The sequence below is a fragment of the Lactuca virosa genome, chromosome 8, assembly GCF_052849685.1.
Source record: "Lactuca virosa cultivar CGN04683 chromosome 8, Lactuca_virosa_CGN04683_v6, whole genome shotgun sequence".
NCBI lineage: Eukaryota > Viridiplantae > Streptophyta > Magnoliopsida > Asterales > Asteraceae > Lactuca > Lactuca virosa.
In genome coordinates this window covers 146,212,962-146,228,387 of record NC_136433.1, presented here as the reverse complement: position 1 = coordinate 146,228,387, position 15,426 = coordinate 146,212,962, and the positions used below count along the sequence as shown (strand labels likewise).

Below are 15,426 nucleotides of genomic sequence, written 5' to 3'. Positions count from 1 at the left end.
ATTATATTTTGAATGACTTTAATGACGATATTTTAAATAAGACTTTAATAACGATATGTTTATTATGAATTTAATGATGATATTTGATTGTAACTACAATGACAATATTTTGATTATGACTATGATAATGATATTTTGATTAAGACTAACTAATAGATAATGTTTATGACTTTTATATTAAATGAGTCCTGTTTTACCAATGAAAAACATATATATTTGCGAAAATGATTTCCTAACTCCACAAAATTAATTAAAACTAATCAAAAATTTATTCTAGGTCCAGGCCCACATATAAATTAATCCAAGTGAAGATAAGCATGATATAGTCGACACATATAAACAATATTAGATTAGGAAGTTTTATTTTAATGTTTCAAAAAATTGATGTGAACATTATTCTATAAACAGGTACATAAGTCAACGTTAATAGCAAATATACACAATATTCACTTTGAAGAACACCTTATTGTAAAAGTTTTATATAAAAAAAATGGATTCATGTTTCCCGAAAAGTTGAAGGGCCATTTGCGGCAAAAGGACAAAGCAAAGTCGTCGTGTACTCGTGTTTCTTTTGCATTTACAAGTTTGTTAATTATTACAGTGACACCCCTCCTCCCCCAAAATGATCTGAAACCGCCACCGTATCGAACCTCAGATCTACCCAATCGCCACCGGAATCTCCACCAAAAATGTCTCACATCGACGAGAGAGACAACGTACCTCTCAACCAATCATCCCAATCCGACATCGATGAGATCGAAAATTTAATCACCGCCAGTGTCCAATTCGGCCCCTCCACCGTCCTCCCTGCCAGTCCTCCGTCCCCTACGCCTCCATCCATCCCTGTGTCCACTTCACCTTTCATTCCCTCTAATCTTCCTCCGCCTCCTCAAAAACAGAATTCCGTACCTTCCGCACCTTCCGCACCTCCACCGCCTTCTAACTCCATCCGTCATGCCAATTCAGGTTTGCCGCAGTCGAGCATGAGCGGCTTCGGGCCACTTCCCAACACGTTAACCGAACCTGTTTGGGACACGGTGAAAAGAGATCTATCGAGGATCGTTAGTAATTTGAAATTAGTCGTGTTCCCAAATCCATATCGCGAGGATCCTGGGAAGGCATTGAGAGATTGGGATCTGTGGGGACCCTTCTTCTTCATTGTGTTTCTAGGACTCACATTGTCTTGGTCTGCCTCCGTAAAGAAGGTATTTTCATTCATCCATAATCTGTTATCCTGTAGAATGTTTTCCCTGTTGTTAGTCATTGCATCTTAGATCTTTCATCTATGATCATAGTGTTTACTTTACAATCATATTGAGCATGATCATAATCCGATGATTGATATTGGTGTTGCTTCAGTTTCTATATAATTACCTGACATTTTTAGAGTGCTTTTTTCCTATAAAATCTGTTTATACCTAAGGCATGACATTTTCATACTAGAATTTCTTACCTATCACTCAGAAGTTTGTTACAGTCTGAAGTATTTGCTGTGGCTTTCGCACTGCTGGCAACAGGTGCTATCATTCTTACACTCAACGTCTTACTTCTGGTAATTTTCTCTTTTACTACATCACATGATAAAAGTTTTTCTTGCATATAATAAGAACTCTATTTGGATGATGAATGAATAACAGGGGGGACATATAATATTCTTCCAAAGTCTGAGTCTTTTGGGTTACTGCTTATTCCCTCTGGACATCGGAGCACTAATCTGCTTGATGAAGGACAATGTGATTGTGAAATTGGTGGTGGTGTGCGTGACATTAGCGTGGAGCTCATGGGCAGCGTATCCCTTCATGAGTACAGCTGTCAACCCAAGAAGAAAAGCCCTTGCACTCTATCCTGTTCTTCTCATGTATGTATCTGTTGGTTTCCTTATCATTGCAATCAATTAATTTATAATATTTTACATCATTTCTTATCTGGAATTAATATACGCCTCGTAGATGACTAGATGCCCATTTTTTTTTAATTTTATAATACTAGTACTGGTAGTACTATATACATGTGTGTAAGAAAGTTTTGTATCAACTTTTTAGCTTCTTTTATGGCAGTTTTAACTCTGGCATGTTTAACAAATATCGTAGTATGATACTATGAATCAACTCTCAAAATATATTTAAATACTTTATATTGTTGTTTACCTCAATAATTCAAAACGACACCATTTTGGTAATGGTAGCATTGAATCCACAATAGGGATTTACCTCTTTCTCTTGTTCATATGGGGCATTATGTAACCTCATAACAACATCATGTGAAATTGTTGCCAATTTTTTTTTAACAACTGTATTATCATATATTCACAGTTGAAACAAGTAACAAGAACAAAACATAACAGAAAAAAGGTGATTGATGGGCTTCAATTCATCAACAACATTACCCACTACCTACTGCTGGTTTAGGATATGTAGTTTTGACTCTCTTCACCAATTTTTTTGGTTTGCAATCAAATCATGTAGTGTTATCAAAGAATCACAAATTCCCAATCCATATAAAAGTACAAAGATTAGAAACAAGAACAACTGTATCAACAACCTTTAATGAACCGAACCAATCAAAGGTTCATTCAAGAGTGTTTAAAAAGTTGTAATGGGAAAAATCAATAAGTAGTTTTTTTAAAAAGTTTTTTTTTTTTTTATTATTATTTAATATCAAACAAATCAACGTGGTATAGAGGGTGTTTGGGATTTCATTTTGAGAACTTTTAGACAAAATGAATTATTAACTTATGGTGATGAGAAAATGAATTTTTTAGGTTTGAATTAGCTTTTGTAATGAGAAAAATCAATAAATCAATAAGTTGTTTTTTAAAAAATATTTGTGTTAGCTTATACATGTTTTAAAATGTATTTGTGTTGTACAACTCAAAAAGTTATAAGGAGTTTTGGAAAGTTAGAAATCCTAACTTACTGAAATTTTCTTTCTAAAGGGTTAATGAGAAATTATTTTAAAATTCATTTTTCATATTGGCAAACATTTTTTTTTGATTTATTAACTTTTCAAAAAACTAATAACTTAATAAACCTCTTAATAATATTAAGGAAATGGTAACTAATGTCTATAAATTTACTTATAGAATATTTATTGTGTGAATATAATATTTACATAATCTTGTGGATTAAAAAAATTAATATATCAATATGACTACATAAAATTATTAAAAAATCATGGAGTTTGGCTGTTTGAGTACCAACCGGCAACTAGTTTTCACGATTCAAATGACGGAGACAGCAAATTTGGCTTCAAAAATCTAATCAAACCAAACATTGTCTCTAGAAATCACTTCGTGCTCTTTCTTTGTAAAAATATAACATATGATAAAACATTTATAATTATTAAATACTTATTTTTCTAATAAATATAATATCGTCAAAAAAATTAGCCAATTAAGATTGAAAATGTAATATTATATTAGGAATAAAATGAAAATAAGATGCTAAAAACAAATAAACAAATATATATTATTATATATTGCATCTAAATCTTTTATCATAAAGATCAATAAGCACGAAAATAAATTAAGGCTGATAGCTTGCAACAATGAAAACGTAGAATTTCTGGTGTAACCAATATTTATTTATTTATATTTTTTTAGGAATTAAGTCATAAAAGGCCAGTAATAATATTTACAAATAATTAAATATTTAAAATGTCATTTAATCTGAGGGTAGATCAAAATCAGTATCAGAATATTTATGGCAATTAGCAATAAAATAACTCAATATTAATTCGTTTGCCGTCTCCAAAAAAAATTAACAATAAAATAAATAAGTTTAGCAACTAAAACATTATATTTTTTACTCAAAATTAAAGCATTATATCGTTTTTTTTAAATGCAAAAATAAACATACAGAAAGAATGTCACTGGAAATCACTAAACTCCAGTCCTAAAACACATGGGTCCCTTCCTAGTTCCTACTACTATTATTCTTTTTCCTTCGTGTTTTTATGATATATTCGACACAAAATAGCTTGATATTTATACACATCTGAACTTTCTATACATCATATAACTATTTTATACCTTTTGTCAACTAATATCATATCTATTTTTTTATATGATACGCTTAAATCATATATGTTTTAGATTTATTTTAACTATTTTGGATAATCATTGCTTAAAATCAGCAGCTTTTAAAATTTGTTGTAACTTGTTTAATCAAACAAAAACTTATATGGTAAATCATACATGTTTTAAATTATTATTTTTATTAACTTTCAGTGAATTATTTCGTTAGAGATCCTAACAAGTCTTTATTTATATTTTCAAAAAAGTGATACTGTATATACTCTCTCACTTATAAAATGGGTCGAGTATACACACTCATCCATTCATACATGGCACAACAACTAACTAGGGGTACATATATAATTTATCTTTTAAAATTACAGCAAATCCAGTTATTGAACATGGATGAAACTACAAGCAAAATAAGTACACATCTCATTCACCTAAAGGAAACCGGGATCTAGATCTAGTAAGAAATATTTTTTTGGTAGGAAGGTAAGAAATTTTTTTCTACATATTTTTTTGGCGAACCAAAAAAATGAATCATTAGATGAATAAAAAATAACACGATTCATAAAAAAATTCCAAAAAAACATATCGATGATTTATTTTTGTGATGATTTTGTAGTTATTCACTAAAATTGTCATGAAAATGATTTTTTGCTTGAATTACTTAAAAATGAATCAAGAAGGTTTTTTTTTTGGAATTTTTTCTTGTGAATCATCTTACTTTTGATTCATCTAATTATTTATTTTGTTGGTTAGCTAAAAAAATATACATATAAAAAATTTCTTACATTCCTACCAAAAATTTCATTCTGATTTGATCATGATTCAAGGAAACCATACCCATAAAAGGGAACATATTTGTCAGCATTTTTTAAAATTCCCCGTTTTGGTGTTAGTATAAAAAACATTTGCTTTATGATCATTATATTTATTACTTTGTTTGAAAGTAACCATTATATTAAATATGAAAATTATTTAAAGGTTATTTCTTTATTGTTCTTAGACCATCCGATCTACTATCATCGGACGAGGACGATGGTTGAGATGGCGTTCGGGCATGGACAACTATCCCACGCCCTTATACATATGCGGTAAACATGAATTTGATGTTGCTCGGTGGTAGACCACTGAACCACTTCTTTATTCCCTCGGAAAACTATCCGTTACAATTAATTTTTTTTCATTGTAACCATTTATATATAAATACATACATATTAAACAATTCATATCACTTTCACAACACACTTTCAACACTCTATATGTAACACCCTGATTCTTTTATAGCAAAAATTAAAACTTTTGTTTTGTCCCAATTAAAAGTTGATGATAAAACATTTATACATAAAATCATTGCTTTTAGTGTTACAGAAATCACTATCATTAAGAGTAAATAACGGAAGACTATGTATATTCAAAGTAGTTTTAAACTTGTAATGTGAATGCTGCTGCAGTCAAGCTGAGTTCTTCTCTAGTAATCCTGCAAAATATTAATAACAACAGGAAAACAAAAACGCTTAGTAAGCCTACACAACACTCACCCGTTATATTATTCATATACCTACAAATAGCATATAAATTCAAACAACATATGAATACTAATATATCTTGGACACGCTAAGGAGGATTGATCACACATCACATCATGATCAAGAGGAGGCTAATCACACTAGCATCATGATTGTCTTACCTCTAATCGATTCCGAGATGGATATCCTTAGTTAGTTTATCCCTTTCACTTATACCTATATATGAAGACTTTTGATCATACATCACGTCATGAGCGCCCTCCCCCAACTGATTCCACGATGGATATCCTCAGTTAGTCCATACCTCTAACTTATTCTACTCTACCAAAGAGGGTAACTGTGGAAAATATTGCACGAGGATGATATGTTTGAAGAGAATGCAGATGATGGTTCTGTGAAATCGATTTAGGTGGAAATTTGGAAGGATGATAATGACTCTCAAGGTGTAGCAGAATCAATGTTAAAATATGAAAATAATGATCATAAAGGAGTATGTGAGGAAGTGCATTCTCCACAAAAAGTAGCTGAAAATTCGGAAGACCCATTTGCTTTATATCCATTACTTTATCAGGACAAACATTCAACGTTCCAGGCCAACGATGGGCAGATAAAAATAGGGTAGGAATCAAGTTCAAAAGATGAGGTGTGTGAGGTCATGAACTCATCTGAGTTTAAGAAGAATAACTTGCGTGGGGAATCAAGTAACAGGAATAGTGGAAAAAGTGGCAATGTTTTAAAAAAAACAAAGATAAAAAAAGAAATTTTGGAAGTTTCTTCTTCTTACCACACTGACTCGTGTAAAAAAAGTAAGTACCAGATGGGTTTTCTATGCTAGATAAACTGGATGCATTTATTGAGCTTGGGCAAACCATGGGATATTCAATGAAAGGTTGCATTAAGGATTTATAAGAGATGTTAGATGTTTATAAGGAGGATGAATGTGATAAATGAATATTCTTTCATTGAATATTCAAGGTCTTGGAAGGAATTTTAAGAAAAAATGGGTGAGGGAGTTGTGCACTAAACATTGTGTCAATTTTCTTTCTTTAAAACAAACTAAGATGACATAAATGGAATTGTTCACTGTTAGGAGATTGTGGGGAAATCCTTTTTTTGATTTTACATGTTCTTCTTCTAGAGGTCTTTCTGGTGGTATTTTATGTGTTTGGGATAAGGTGATATTTTCTAAAAAAAAGGACTGTTTGTGATTCGAATTTTGTTATGGTGGAAGGTGTTTGGATGATAACTAACACTCTGTTGCTTTTAATTTCAGTGTATGCTCCTCAAGATTTGCAGTCCAAGAGGTTGCTTTGGAATAGGTTATTGGCAGTTATTATTAGATGGGCGGGTGAGATTCTGGTTATGGGTGATTTTAAAGAGGTTAGATACGAAAGTGAAAGGTTTGGGTCAGTTTTTCATAGTAATGTAGCAGACTATCTTAATCAATTTATTTCAGATTCTAGTCTTATTGATGTTTCTCTTGGTGGATATTCTTTTACGTGGACTGATACAGTGGCTGGCAAGATGGGTAAATTGGATAGATTTCTCATTTCAGATGGTCTGATGGAATTGTATCCTCGTTTATCTGGTATAGTTCTAGATCGGTTTTTGTCTAATCATCGCCCAATTCTTCTTCGTGAGGAGATCATTAATTATGGTCATATTACTTTTAGAGTTTATCATTCCTGGTTCTTAGATGATGATTTTGTAAAGATAGTTGAGAATTCTTGGAAAAATGATGGTGTTATTGAGGTTAATGTTATGGTGGGTTTGGAGAAAAAATTACAACACTTAAAAAATTGCATTCGCCAATGGAATCATACGAAGAGAGTAGAGAAACATTCAGCTAAATTGGATTTAGAAAGAACTTTGGCTGATTTGGAAAGCCAAGTGCATCATGAGGATGGGTCCTCGACTATTATTGACTTCTAGAATGTCGGTAGTGAAAGCAATTACGGATATTGATCGGGTAGAGGCGTTGGATATTGCTCAAAAAGCAAAGGTTACGTGGGTTATTTAAAGGGATGAAAATACCAAGTATTTTCATGGTATTGTTAACAAAAAAGAAGACAACAAAACATTAGAGGCATCTTACTTTATGGTGATTGGGTTTCAGTTCCGAATCGGGTAAAACGTGAATTTTTATGCACTTCGCCAACCGTTTTTCCAAGCCAATACAGCCACGACTTCATCTTATGGAGAATTTTCCTAATAGGCTTAGAGATGAACAACTTCGGGTGTTGGAAGATGACATGACTTGAGATGAAATCAAATGTGCGGTGTGGGAGTGTGGTTCAGATAAGTCTCCGGGTCTAGATTGATTTACCTTATATTTCCTTAAAAAGTTTTGGTACCTTATTTAAGATGATGTCGTTAAAGAAATTGTAGAGTTTTTCACTTCCAGCTACTTCCCGAAAGGTTGTAATTCTTCTTTTATCACACTCATTCTGAAAGTGCATAATTCTAAATTTGTGCATGATTTTTTTACCTATTAGCTTAATAGGTTGTCAATATAAAATTATTGGCAAAATATTAGCTAGTCGTTTGGCAATGGTTGTTGACGATATTGTTAGCAAGGAAAAATCGGCTTTTATAAAAGTTCATCAGATTCTGTCAGATGGGATTTTTTGGATGAGGTTCTTGATAAAATGGGTTTTGGCAATAAATGGAGAGGTTGGATCCAATCTTGCTTAAGGTCTTCTAGAGGTTCAGTTTTAGTTAATGGTTCTCCAACAGAAGAATTCCAATTTTATAGAGGCTTGCTTCAGGGGGATCCTTTATCACCATTTTTGTTTTTACTAGTGATGGAAAGCTTACATGTGTCCTTCTTAAAAGCCATGCAAAATTGCGTTTTTTCAGGGTTAGATGTGAGTATTAGTAACAATTTGAACTTTTCCTACTTATTTTATGCAAATGATGCTATCTTCGTGGGCGATTGGTTGCATCGAAATGTTTGTAACATTGTTAGAATTTTGCAGTGTTTTCATCTTTCTTCGGGGCTAAGAATCAATTTACTAAAAAGTAAATTGATTGGTATAGGTGTTCCTTTTATCGCTATTGATCAGTTGGCTGCTACAGTTGGTTGTGCTGCTATAAAAACACCTTTCCATTATCTTGGTGTCACAGTTGGTGGGAATATGACTCAGATTGACTCTTGGAAGGATGTTGTCAAGAAAATTACTTCTAAGTTGTCTGCTTGGAAGGTAAAAATTCTTTCTGTTGGTGGTCGTTTAACTCTATTGAAATCGGTGTTAGGTTCTCTTCCAACATATTTTATGTCTTTGTTTAAAGCTCCACTGAAAGTTCTTACTCTTTTAGAGTCTTTGAGAAATAAATTATTTATAGGGGAGGATGTGGAGGAAAAAAGGATGACTTGGGTTAGTTGGAAAAAGGTGATGGCCGATAAGAAATATGGCGGATTGGGTATTAGTAGTTTTTTGCTACTAATCGTGCTTTAATCTTTAAATGGGTTTGGCGTTTTCTTTCTTTCCTGGATTCCTTGTGGGTTAGGGTGGTGAAGGTTATTCATGGAAACAATGGTTTAATAGGTTCTCATATATCCCATGGTTCGACTTCAACTTGGATTTCTATTCTAAAAGCAGTTGATAGTTTGAAGGAAAAGGTGTTGATTTAATGGGGTATTGTAAAAAGAAGGTTGGTGATGGTTCTCTTACGTCTTTCTGGAATGATGTATGCTTAGGGGAATGTCTTTTGAAGGATAGATTCCATCGAGTCTTTGCTTTGGACCGAGACAAGGATGCTACGGTTAAAGAAAAATTTGGGCGATTATAGTTGGAATCGTCATTTCCGTAGAGTTCCGAGAGGGGGGGTTGAAAGTGTCCAATGGGCTGAGTTGTTTGCCTTACTTGGCACGATTTCTTTATATTCGTTAAAGGATTGGTGGTGGTGGTCCCTAGAGGGTTCGGGTGATTATACGGTTGCTTCAACGCGAGCTTTAACTGATAAAAAATAATTTACTTATTTATGACAACCCTACTCCATGGAATAAACTGGTTCCTATTAAAGATAATATTATGGTTTGGAGGATGTCTTTGAATCGTCTGCCGCTTAGAGTTAATCTGGAAAATCGAGGTTTGGATATTCCTTCCTCTTTGGGTCCGGTGTGTGGGGTGGGATTGGAAAATACCACCCATTTATTTTTCGAATGTTCCATGATGCTCGAGTTGTTTACCAAGATTTCAACTTGGTGGGAGATATCCATTCCTTCGTTCTCTTCCTTTGGAGATTGGTTGGTTTGGCTCGGTGTAGTTAAATGGTACTACTAAGATGTTTCTTGAGGCTGTGTTTAATATGTGGTGGCTTGTCTGGTTATTCAGGAAGTCGATTGTTTTTGGTTCTTTTTCGGTTAAGAAGGACTTTTGGGATACTTTGGTTACTCGATCAATATTTTTTATGGAGTAGTAATAGATTCAAGGGTAGAAAAATTAGTTGGGTGGATTGACTTTATAAGTCTATGTTAGTTTTTTGATCCTTTGTTTTTCTGACTCTTTGTTTTGTTTTTTTGCTGTTTTGGTTTGTGTTAGTTCTTTGCTAATGTTTTCTTAATAAAGTTTCTGTTGTTAAAAAAAAATAGGCAAAGCTAACATAATGTAACATCCCAAAATAATGACACAAAATTTCCGTTTTTAGATTAATAAATCGTTAATACATAACAACTCCATAAACCAAGGTAGTCAAGATTTAGCAAAACATCATAAAATTAGAGTAATTCACAGAATACGGAAACATATGGTTTGTGCTCTGTAATCATTCCGAGCCCTTCCATTTTGAAAACTGAAGCACCTGAAACATAAACTGAAAACCGTAAACACAAAGCTTAGTGAGTTCCCCAAGATACCACATACCATATATACATAAACATATATTGGGCCCCCACCTTCCATCGGTTGTCGTCCTATCTTAACTTACGAATATTATGGGTTGAATACAGTCTTAGGTTAACTCACACGCATGCCTATATGAAAATACTAAACGAAACACGTAGTCTATTCTGAAGTCTAAAAAGATACTGACACATCACTATACGCATACGTAGTCGTACTCGATAATCTATCTAACGTGACCCTCAACTGAACGAACGTATCTAGGAAATTTACACTAGTCGCTTACTATCCTTTTGTGTTCTCCACCAACCGAAACCTTGCACCCTAAAAAAATTGAAAATCTTGAACAGGTCCCTGATGATACCCTACCGTCTTACTGCAGTTCTAAATCCTAAAGGGAGTACTTGGATCCTCTTACTATATTGTAAGTCGAACCTGGATCAACAACTTGATCTACCAATCCTATCATGTATACTGCTATGTATACTGCTGATACATCTGAAACCTTTGGAAAGTATTACCGCCTCTCTTAATAGACATAGTCCATTCCAAATGATCCCCTTCTAGGCGTCTCTTATTTTACCTATATGACTTGAAACGGTCATACTACCGAAACACTATCTCCTTGACATCGATCCTATTATTGTAATTCTTTGGTATGGGATAATTTAATCCCTACTATGGTTTTAACCAACATTTGTATGTCTGATGTATCCCTTGAGTGGTCTATCCTTTTTCTACACGAAAGCATTCGACGCTTCCTATGTCGAACTATGCGACCTAATGAATTCCTGGTCAAGTCGATCCTATGTTGCGAGGATAAACACTACATCCTTGAACGCATGAACCTATATGGTTTTCTTGGCTATCTGAGCCGCACCCGAGAATTTGGCCAATTCCTAAATCCTACCAGACGCTTGTGAGGAAAGACCAACATATCCTTGAGAAGTACTCCTAGAAACTTATAGCCCATGGGTATTCTATCATAAGACTTCCTTCTTCTTTTTTTCATATAACGAAACCGAACTAACAACCTCTAGCCACTTGTGCCGCACTTCTTTGGGACCTTATCATAGAAATTGAAAGTCGAGCTATTCTTCGCACTTTCGCTTAAGGTTCGGTTATCACCCACTTGGGTTCGACCTATGATTTGTTGTTACACATAACTGGTCAAAATCCAAGTTGGCTTTGTCTATGTAATTCGTAGACCCTTTTTGAATTTGAAGAAACTGTTGATTGTCATATCTAATGACCCTGAAGTTCCTAATTTAGCATCACTACTTGTGCCGACAGCCAGCGATCTTCTCATATAACATAACCAAAAATCGAATAGGATTTCGACAAGCTCAACGTTTTCTAGAACTGTACCAACGCACACACCTGTCTAAATGGTATAAGCGGGCATTAGTAATGTAGTCGAACTACTAGAAACAACAACGGTTGTTGGATCCACTCAATTCTTCCTGTTCGAACAACTCGATCCTTCTTCCTTGGGTTATGGGAGGTCGACATACAACCATATCATAGCAGGTAGAAACTTTAACTATTTTCTACTCAACCCCAATGTAGGTTGCAATCCTTATGTCGATCATTTTGATCATCTCCCTCTAAAGTCGACACTATGTTGGATAAGGTTCTTAGAACCAACTCTCTTGCGCAAATCTACTTTATTTGGAGTTAATATTTTATGGCTACTTGGTCCCAAACTTTGAGCCACTCTCCTCGACATCACCATACTACAAGTAATGACAGAAATAACGTAAAACAAATTTATAGTGTTAGCCACACTACCTACCCAACTACCGGTGGCTTAGTAACTTTGTGACATTTCTTGATCCAAGTGCGAGTCCTATGATTTAGGTAATATAATCCTCTACTACCTTTCACACCCACTAATACTTGTCCCAATAATTGCCTCGCGGTTTCCAAGTCACTTCCAACACTACATACGATGTGAAACACCTCAAAATTCAAACCAAATTTTTCAGTTTTATATTACCCAAAATATTGTTCATAAACCAAACCATCAGAAAACCAAAAGTATCAAATGCAAATCATCATCGCAATTCTCCCAGCAAGTGTGTACAATCAGACCTTCGCTTTCCCGCGATCCTCAGAAGTACCTGGAACAAATATAATCAACAACTGTAAGCACGAAGCTTAGTGAGTTCCCCAAGATATCTCAAACACCACAACACATAAACAACTATGGGTTATCAGCAACCCTGGAGACTACACGGAGTCTCAGTGGGAAAACAGCATACCATGTAGGTTATCAGCAACCCTGGAGACTACCCGAAGTCTCAGTCACACATAAACAACATAACACAATAATAACAGTTAGACCCAACTGGTTATCACAAATTCAACTATTCTACTACATATGTAAGAATAAGTGGGGAGACTCACCTGATATTGATGACAGATAAATCTCACACCCGAACTGCCGGAACTAGACTCCGCCTAATAAACACAATAAGTGACCCTAGTTAATTAAGGTTATAACCCGAATCATAGGTACAATCCCACAACTACGCCCCTGAAGGGCAAAAAGACCATTTTGCCCTTCCATGGTCCAAAACCCTAAATCTTTTAACCAAAGTTAAAATTTAGCAAAAGTCAACAACTCCACATTCTCGTCCGTACACGAGGCATACACTTTCCTACACGGGGCATACAACTTGAGTCAGCAACCATTGGGGATGGTCCTGGCTACGTGGGGTGTAGCCAGGAGTACGCCCATCGTACTCTGCCTGGTCCATATTCAACAACTTTTATGTCTTAATCCTTTAAGACACTTATCCTAACTTCAGATCTGACCATTATACAATGTCTTAACCCATAAAGTTGCTGACATTAAGCCTTTTCATGGCTAGAGAGGGCTCAAAACACAAAAGCATAACTTCTACAACACTCTAAGTCACTTAACTCATGCATAGGCCAAGGGAAACGATCAAGCAACCATTTTTATGAATCTAAGCAATCTAATACATCTAAAAGGACAACCAATATGCTCTGGAGTACCCCATACTCACAAACGTCCAAGATTTGGGAAAAAAGCTCATAAAAACCCATCTAAAGAGATCTAGAAAGAACATCAGCAAGGTACGGACTTTATACCTTCAAAAGATGCACAAAGTAAGGTAGTTTCTGGATCCACAAGTTTGCATGCAACACCACCTTCTTCAATGACCTTCTACCTCAACAAGAATGCACAAAATTACCAAAAAGGCTCCAAGATCATCACTCTCAAGGCTAGGGTTCGATATTAGAGTTTCAAGGAAATGGAGACTGATTATGGGAGGTCCAAGGGTGAGTTAATGTGTTTAAATAGGGGTGAAACCTTAAAAATTAGGGTTTGGCATCAGTTCGCGTACGCCCGACATACTCCCTTGTATGCCCAACATACGCTACCTCCATACTGACCCAATTAAGGACTTACGTCTGGCGTACATGGCTAGTACACCTCGCGTAAGTCGGAAGTTCTCAATACTTGAATTAATAATTAAATAGATTGGTACCTCAGGATTCAGGATGTTACACGATGACCACTAAGCATATATGTATGTGTCCTAACGAGCACATACAACAAAGTTTCCTAGAATCCACTAGGATTTTGTGTCACACCCCCAAACCAAGGATGGCGGAAACGTCCGGGGGTGGAGGACTTCATGTATAGTATCATAACAACATTTTGCAATAGTGATCAAAGTAAACACAACCAACATATATATATATAATTGAAAGAGTTACATCATTGTATGAATTACATGTTTCCAAACCAATTACAATATGTTGACAAAACGTGAAATGTTTGACGCCATAACGTCCCATCCTTAAAAGCACTTGGTTACCTGTTTAGTGATTTCCTGAGAATACAAGTTGGTTTGAAAATGTGTCAACACAAAGGTTGGTGAGTCCATAAGTTTTTGTATGCAATTATGAAAACCTTTTTCTTGTAAAAGTAGTGTCCGTTCCAGAAAATCCAATATTTACCTTAATGTGTAAATGTAGTCTTAAAACCCAAAGACCAGAATGTACAATTAATTTGTCATATTTATAGTAAAACAATGCAAGTTTAAATCGACATAAACTCGTTTGATTTCAATGAAATCCCCGTAAATTCTATGTTTGTTAATACTTTCTGTGAGTTATTATAACCATGCTATGACCTAGTTGGCCTGAAACGACGTTCTTCAGGCGTCGGAAATGTTATGACATTTGTCACCCCAGACCTGCCGGTCTAACTGTTGCATGCAGTTAAGGTGTGGGTTTGCCAGACCTAATATAGATCTATACACAACTATCACGCTCTCCCTCCAGGAGACTCTGGTTACAATACATGACTTATTTGTAAAGTGAAGCGAATGTCTCACAAAGTCATTAACGGAATTACGTGTTGTGTAATGAAAATCCTCTTTGTATAAATGTACCCTTTTGAAATGTATGTATTATGTAATGTATCATAAACTATACCTATTATAGTTTATCAAAACAAGGGTAGTAGTAGTAATGTATGTAAACTATACTTAACATAGTTTATCAAAATGTTTGTATGTAATGGATGTACTTTGATCATAACAATTTGTTATTTCTATGCTTTATCTAGCAAAATCCATTTGTTAACTGTTGTATGTCCTTATACTAAGACAAAATGTCATTTAATTCAATAACATATAATCACATAAAGATATACACCTTGCTCAACATGTTACAAGGCGTAATGAAATTGATAGCATTTTTCTGTTGTTAACAATTTCTATTACTGTTCTTAGAAAATTTGTAGAAAAATCATCAAAGGTCCAAATTAGAATCCGTAAATTCTGAGAGTTTGGAAAATGAGTCTAGTTTGTTCATAAATTTTCTCACGATTTTTAGTGACCTCCAACTTAGGTGAAAACGTCCATAATCACAGACTGGTCCGGATTGGTTCTTGAAATGATAGGCAGTTTTGTAAAAATCACCATAAATTGTAGACAAATCTTATGGAGATGTGCAAGTATCCATTTTAAAGCTAAGAACTTGAAATACT

At 34.6% G+C, this 15,426-nt stretch overlaps 2 protein-coding genes across 2 annotated transcripts; both read left to right on the top strand.

The window, feature by feature from the left end:
* The first annotated feature begins 507 nt into the window (after positions 1–507).
* Positions 508–2,082, top strand: LOC145134731 (protein YIP4b-like). Its single transcript, XM_079069568.1, has 3 exons — positions 508–1,205; positions 1,478–1,552; positions 1,638–2,082. The coding sequence occupies exons 1-3, from the start codon at positions 690–692 to the stop codon at positions 1,896–1,898; spliced, it is 852 nt and encodes a 283-aa protein (XP_078925694.1). The 5' UTR covers positions 508–689; the 3' UTR covers positions 1,899–2,082.
* A 4,538-nt stretch (positions 2,083–6,620) lies between these two features.
* On the top strand, positions 6,621–7,482 carry LOC145130923 (uncharacterized). Its single transcript, XM_079065675.1, has 2 exons — positions 6,621–6,750; positions 6,824–7,482. Exons 1-2 carry the CDS (start codon positions 6,621–6,623, stop codon positions 7,480–7,482), a joined length of 789 nt encoding a protein of 262 aa, XP_078921801.1.
* The last annotated feature ends 7,944 nt before the right edge of the window (positions 7,483–15,426 follow it).

Excerpts from the sequence above, each read along its gene's own strand:
- LOC145134731 (XM_079069568.1), top strand. The coding sequence starts at position 690 with ATGTCTCACATCGACGAGAGAGACAACGTACCTCTCAACCAATCATCC. Across the intron at positions 1,206-1,477 it reads GGTCTGCCTCCGTAAAGAAG|TCTGAAGTATTTGCTGTGGC; the intron begins GTATTTTCATTC and ends AGTTTGTTACAG. Across the intron at positions 1,553-1,637 it reads CACTCAACGTCTTACTTCTG|GGGGGACATATAATATTCTT; the intron begins GTAATTTTCTCT and ends AATGAATAACAG.
- LOC145130923 (XM_079065675.1), top strand. The coding sequence starts at position 6,621 with ATGGAATTGTTCACTGTTAGGAGATTGTGGGGAAATCCTTTTTTTGAT. Across the intron at positions 6,751-6,823 it reads ATTTTCTAAAAAAAAGGACT|TGTATGCTCCTCAAGATTTG; the intron begins GTTTGTGATTCG and ends TTTTAATTTCAG.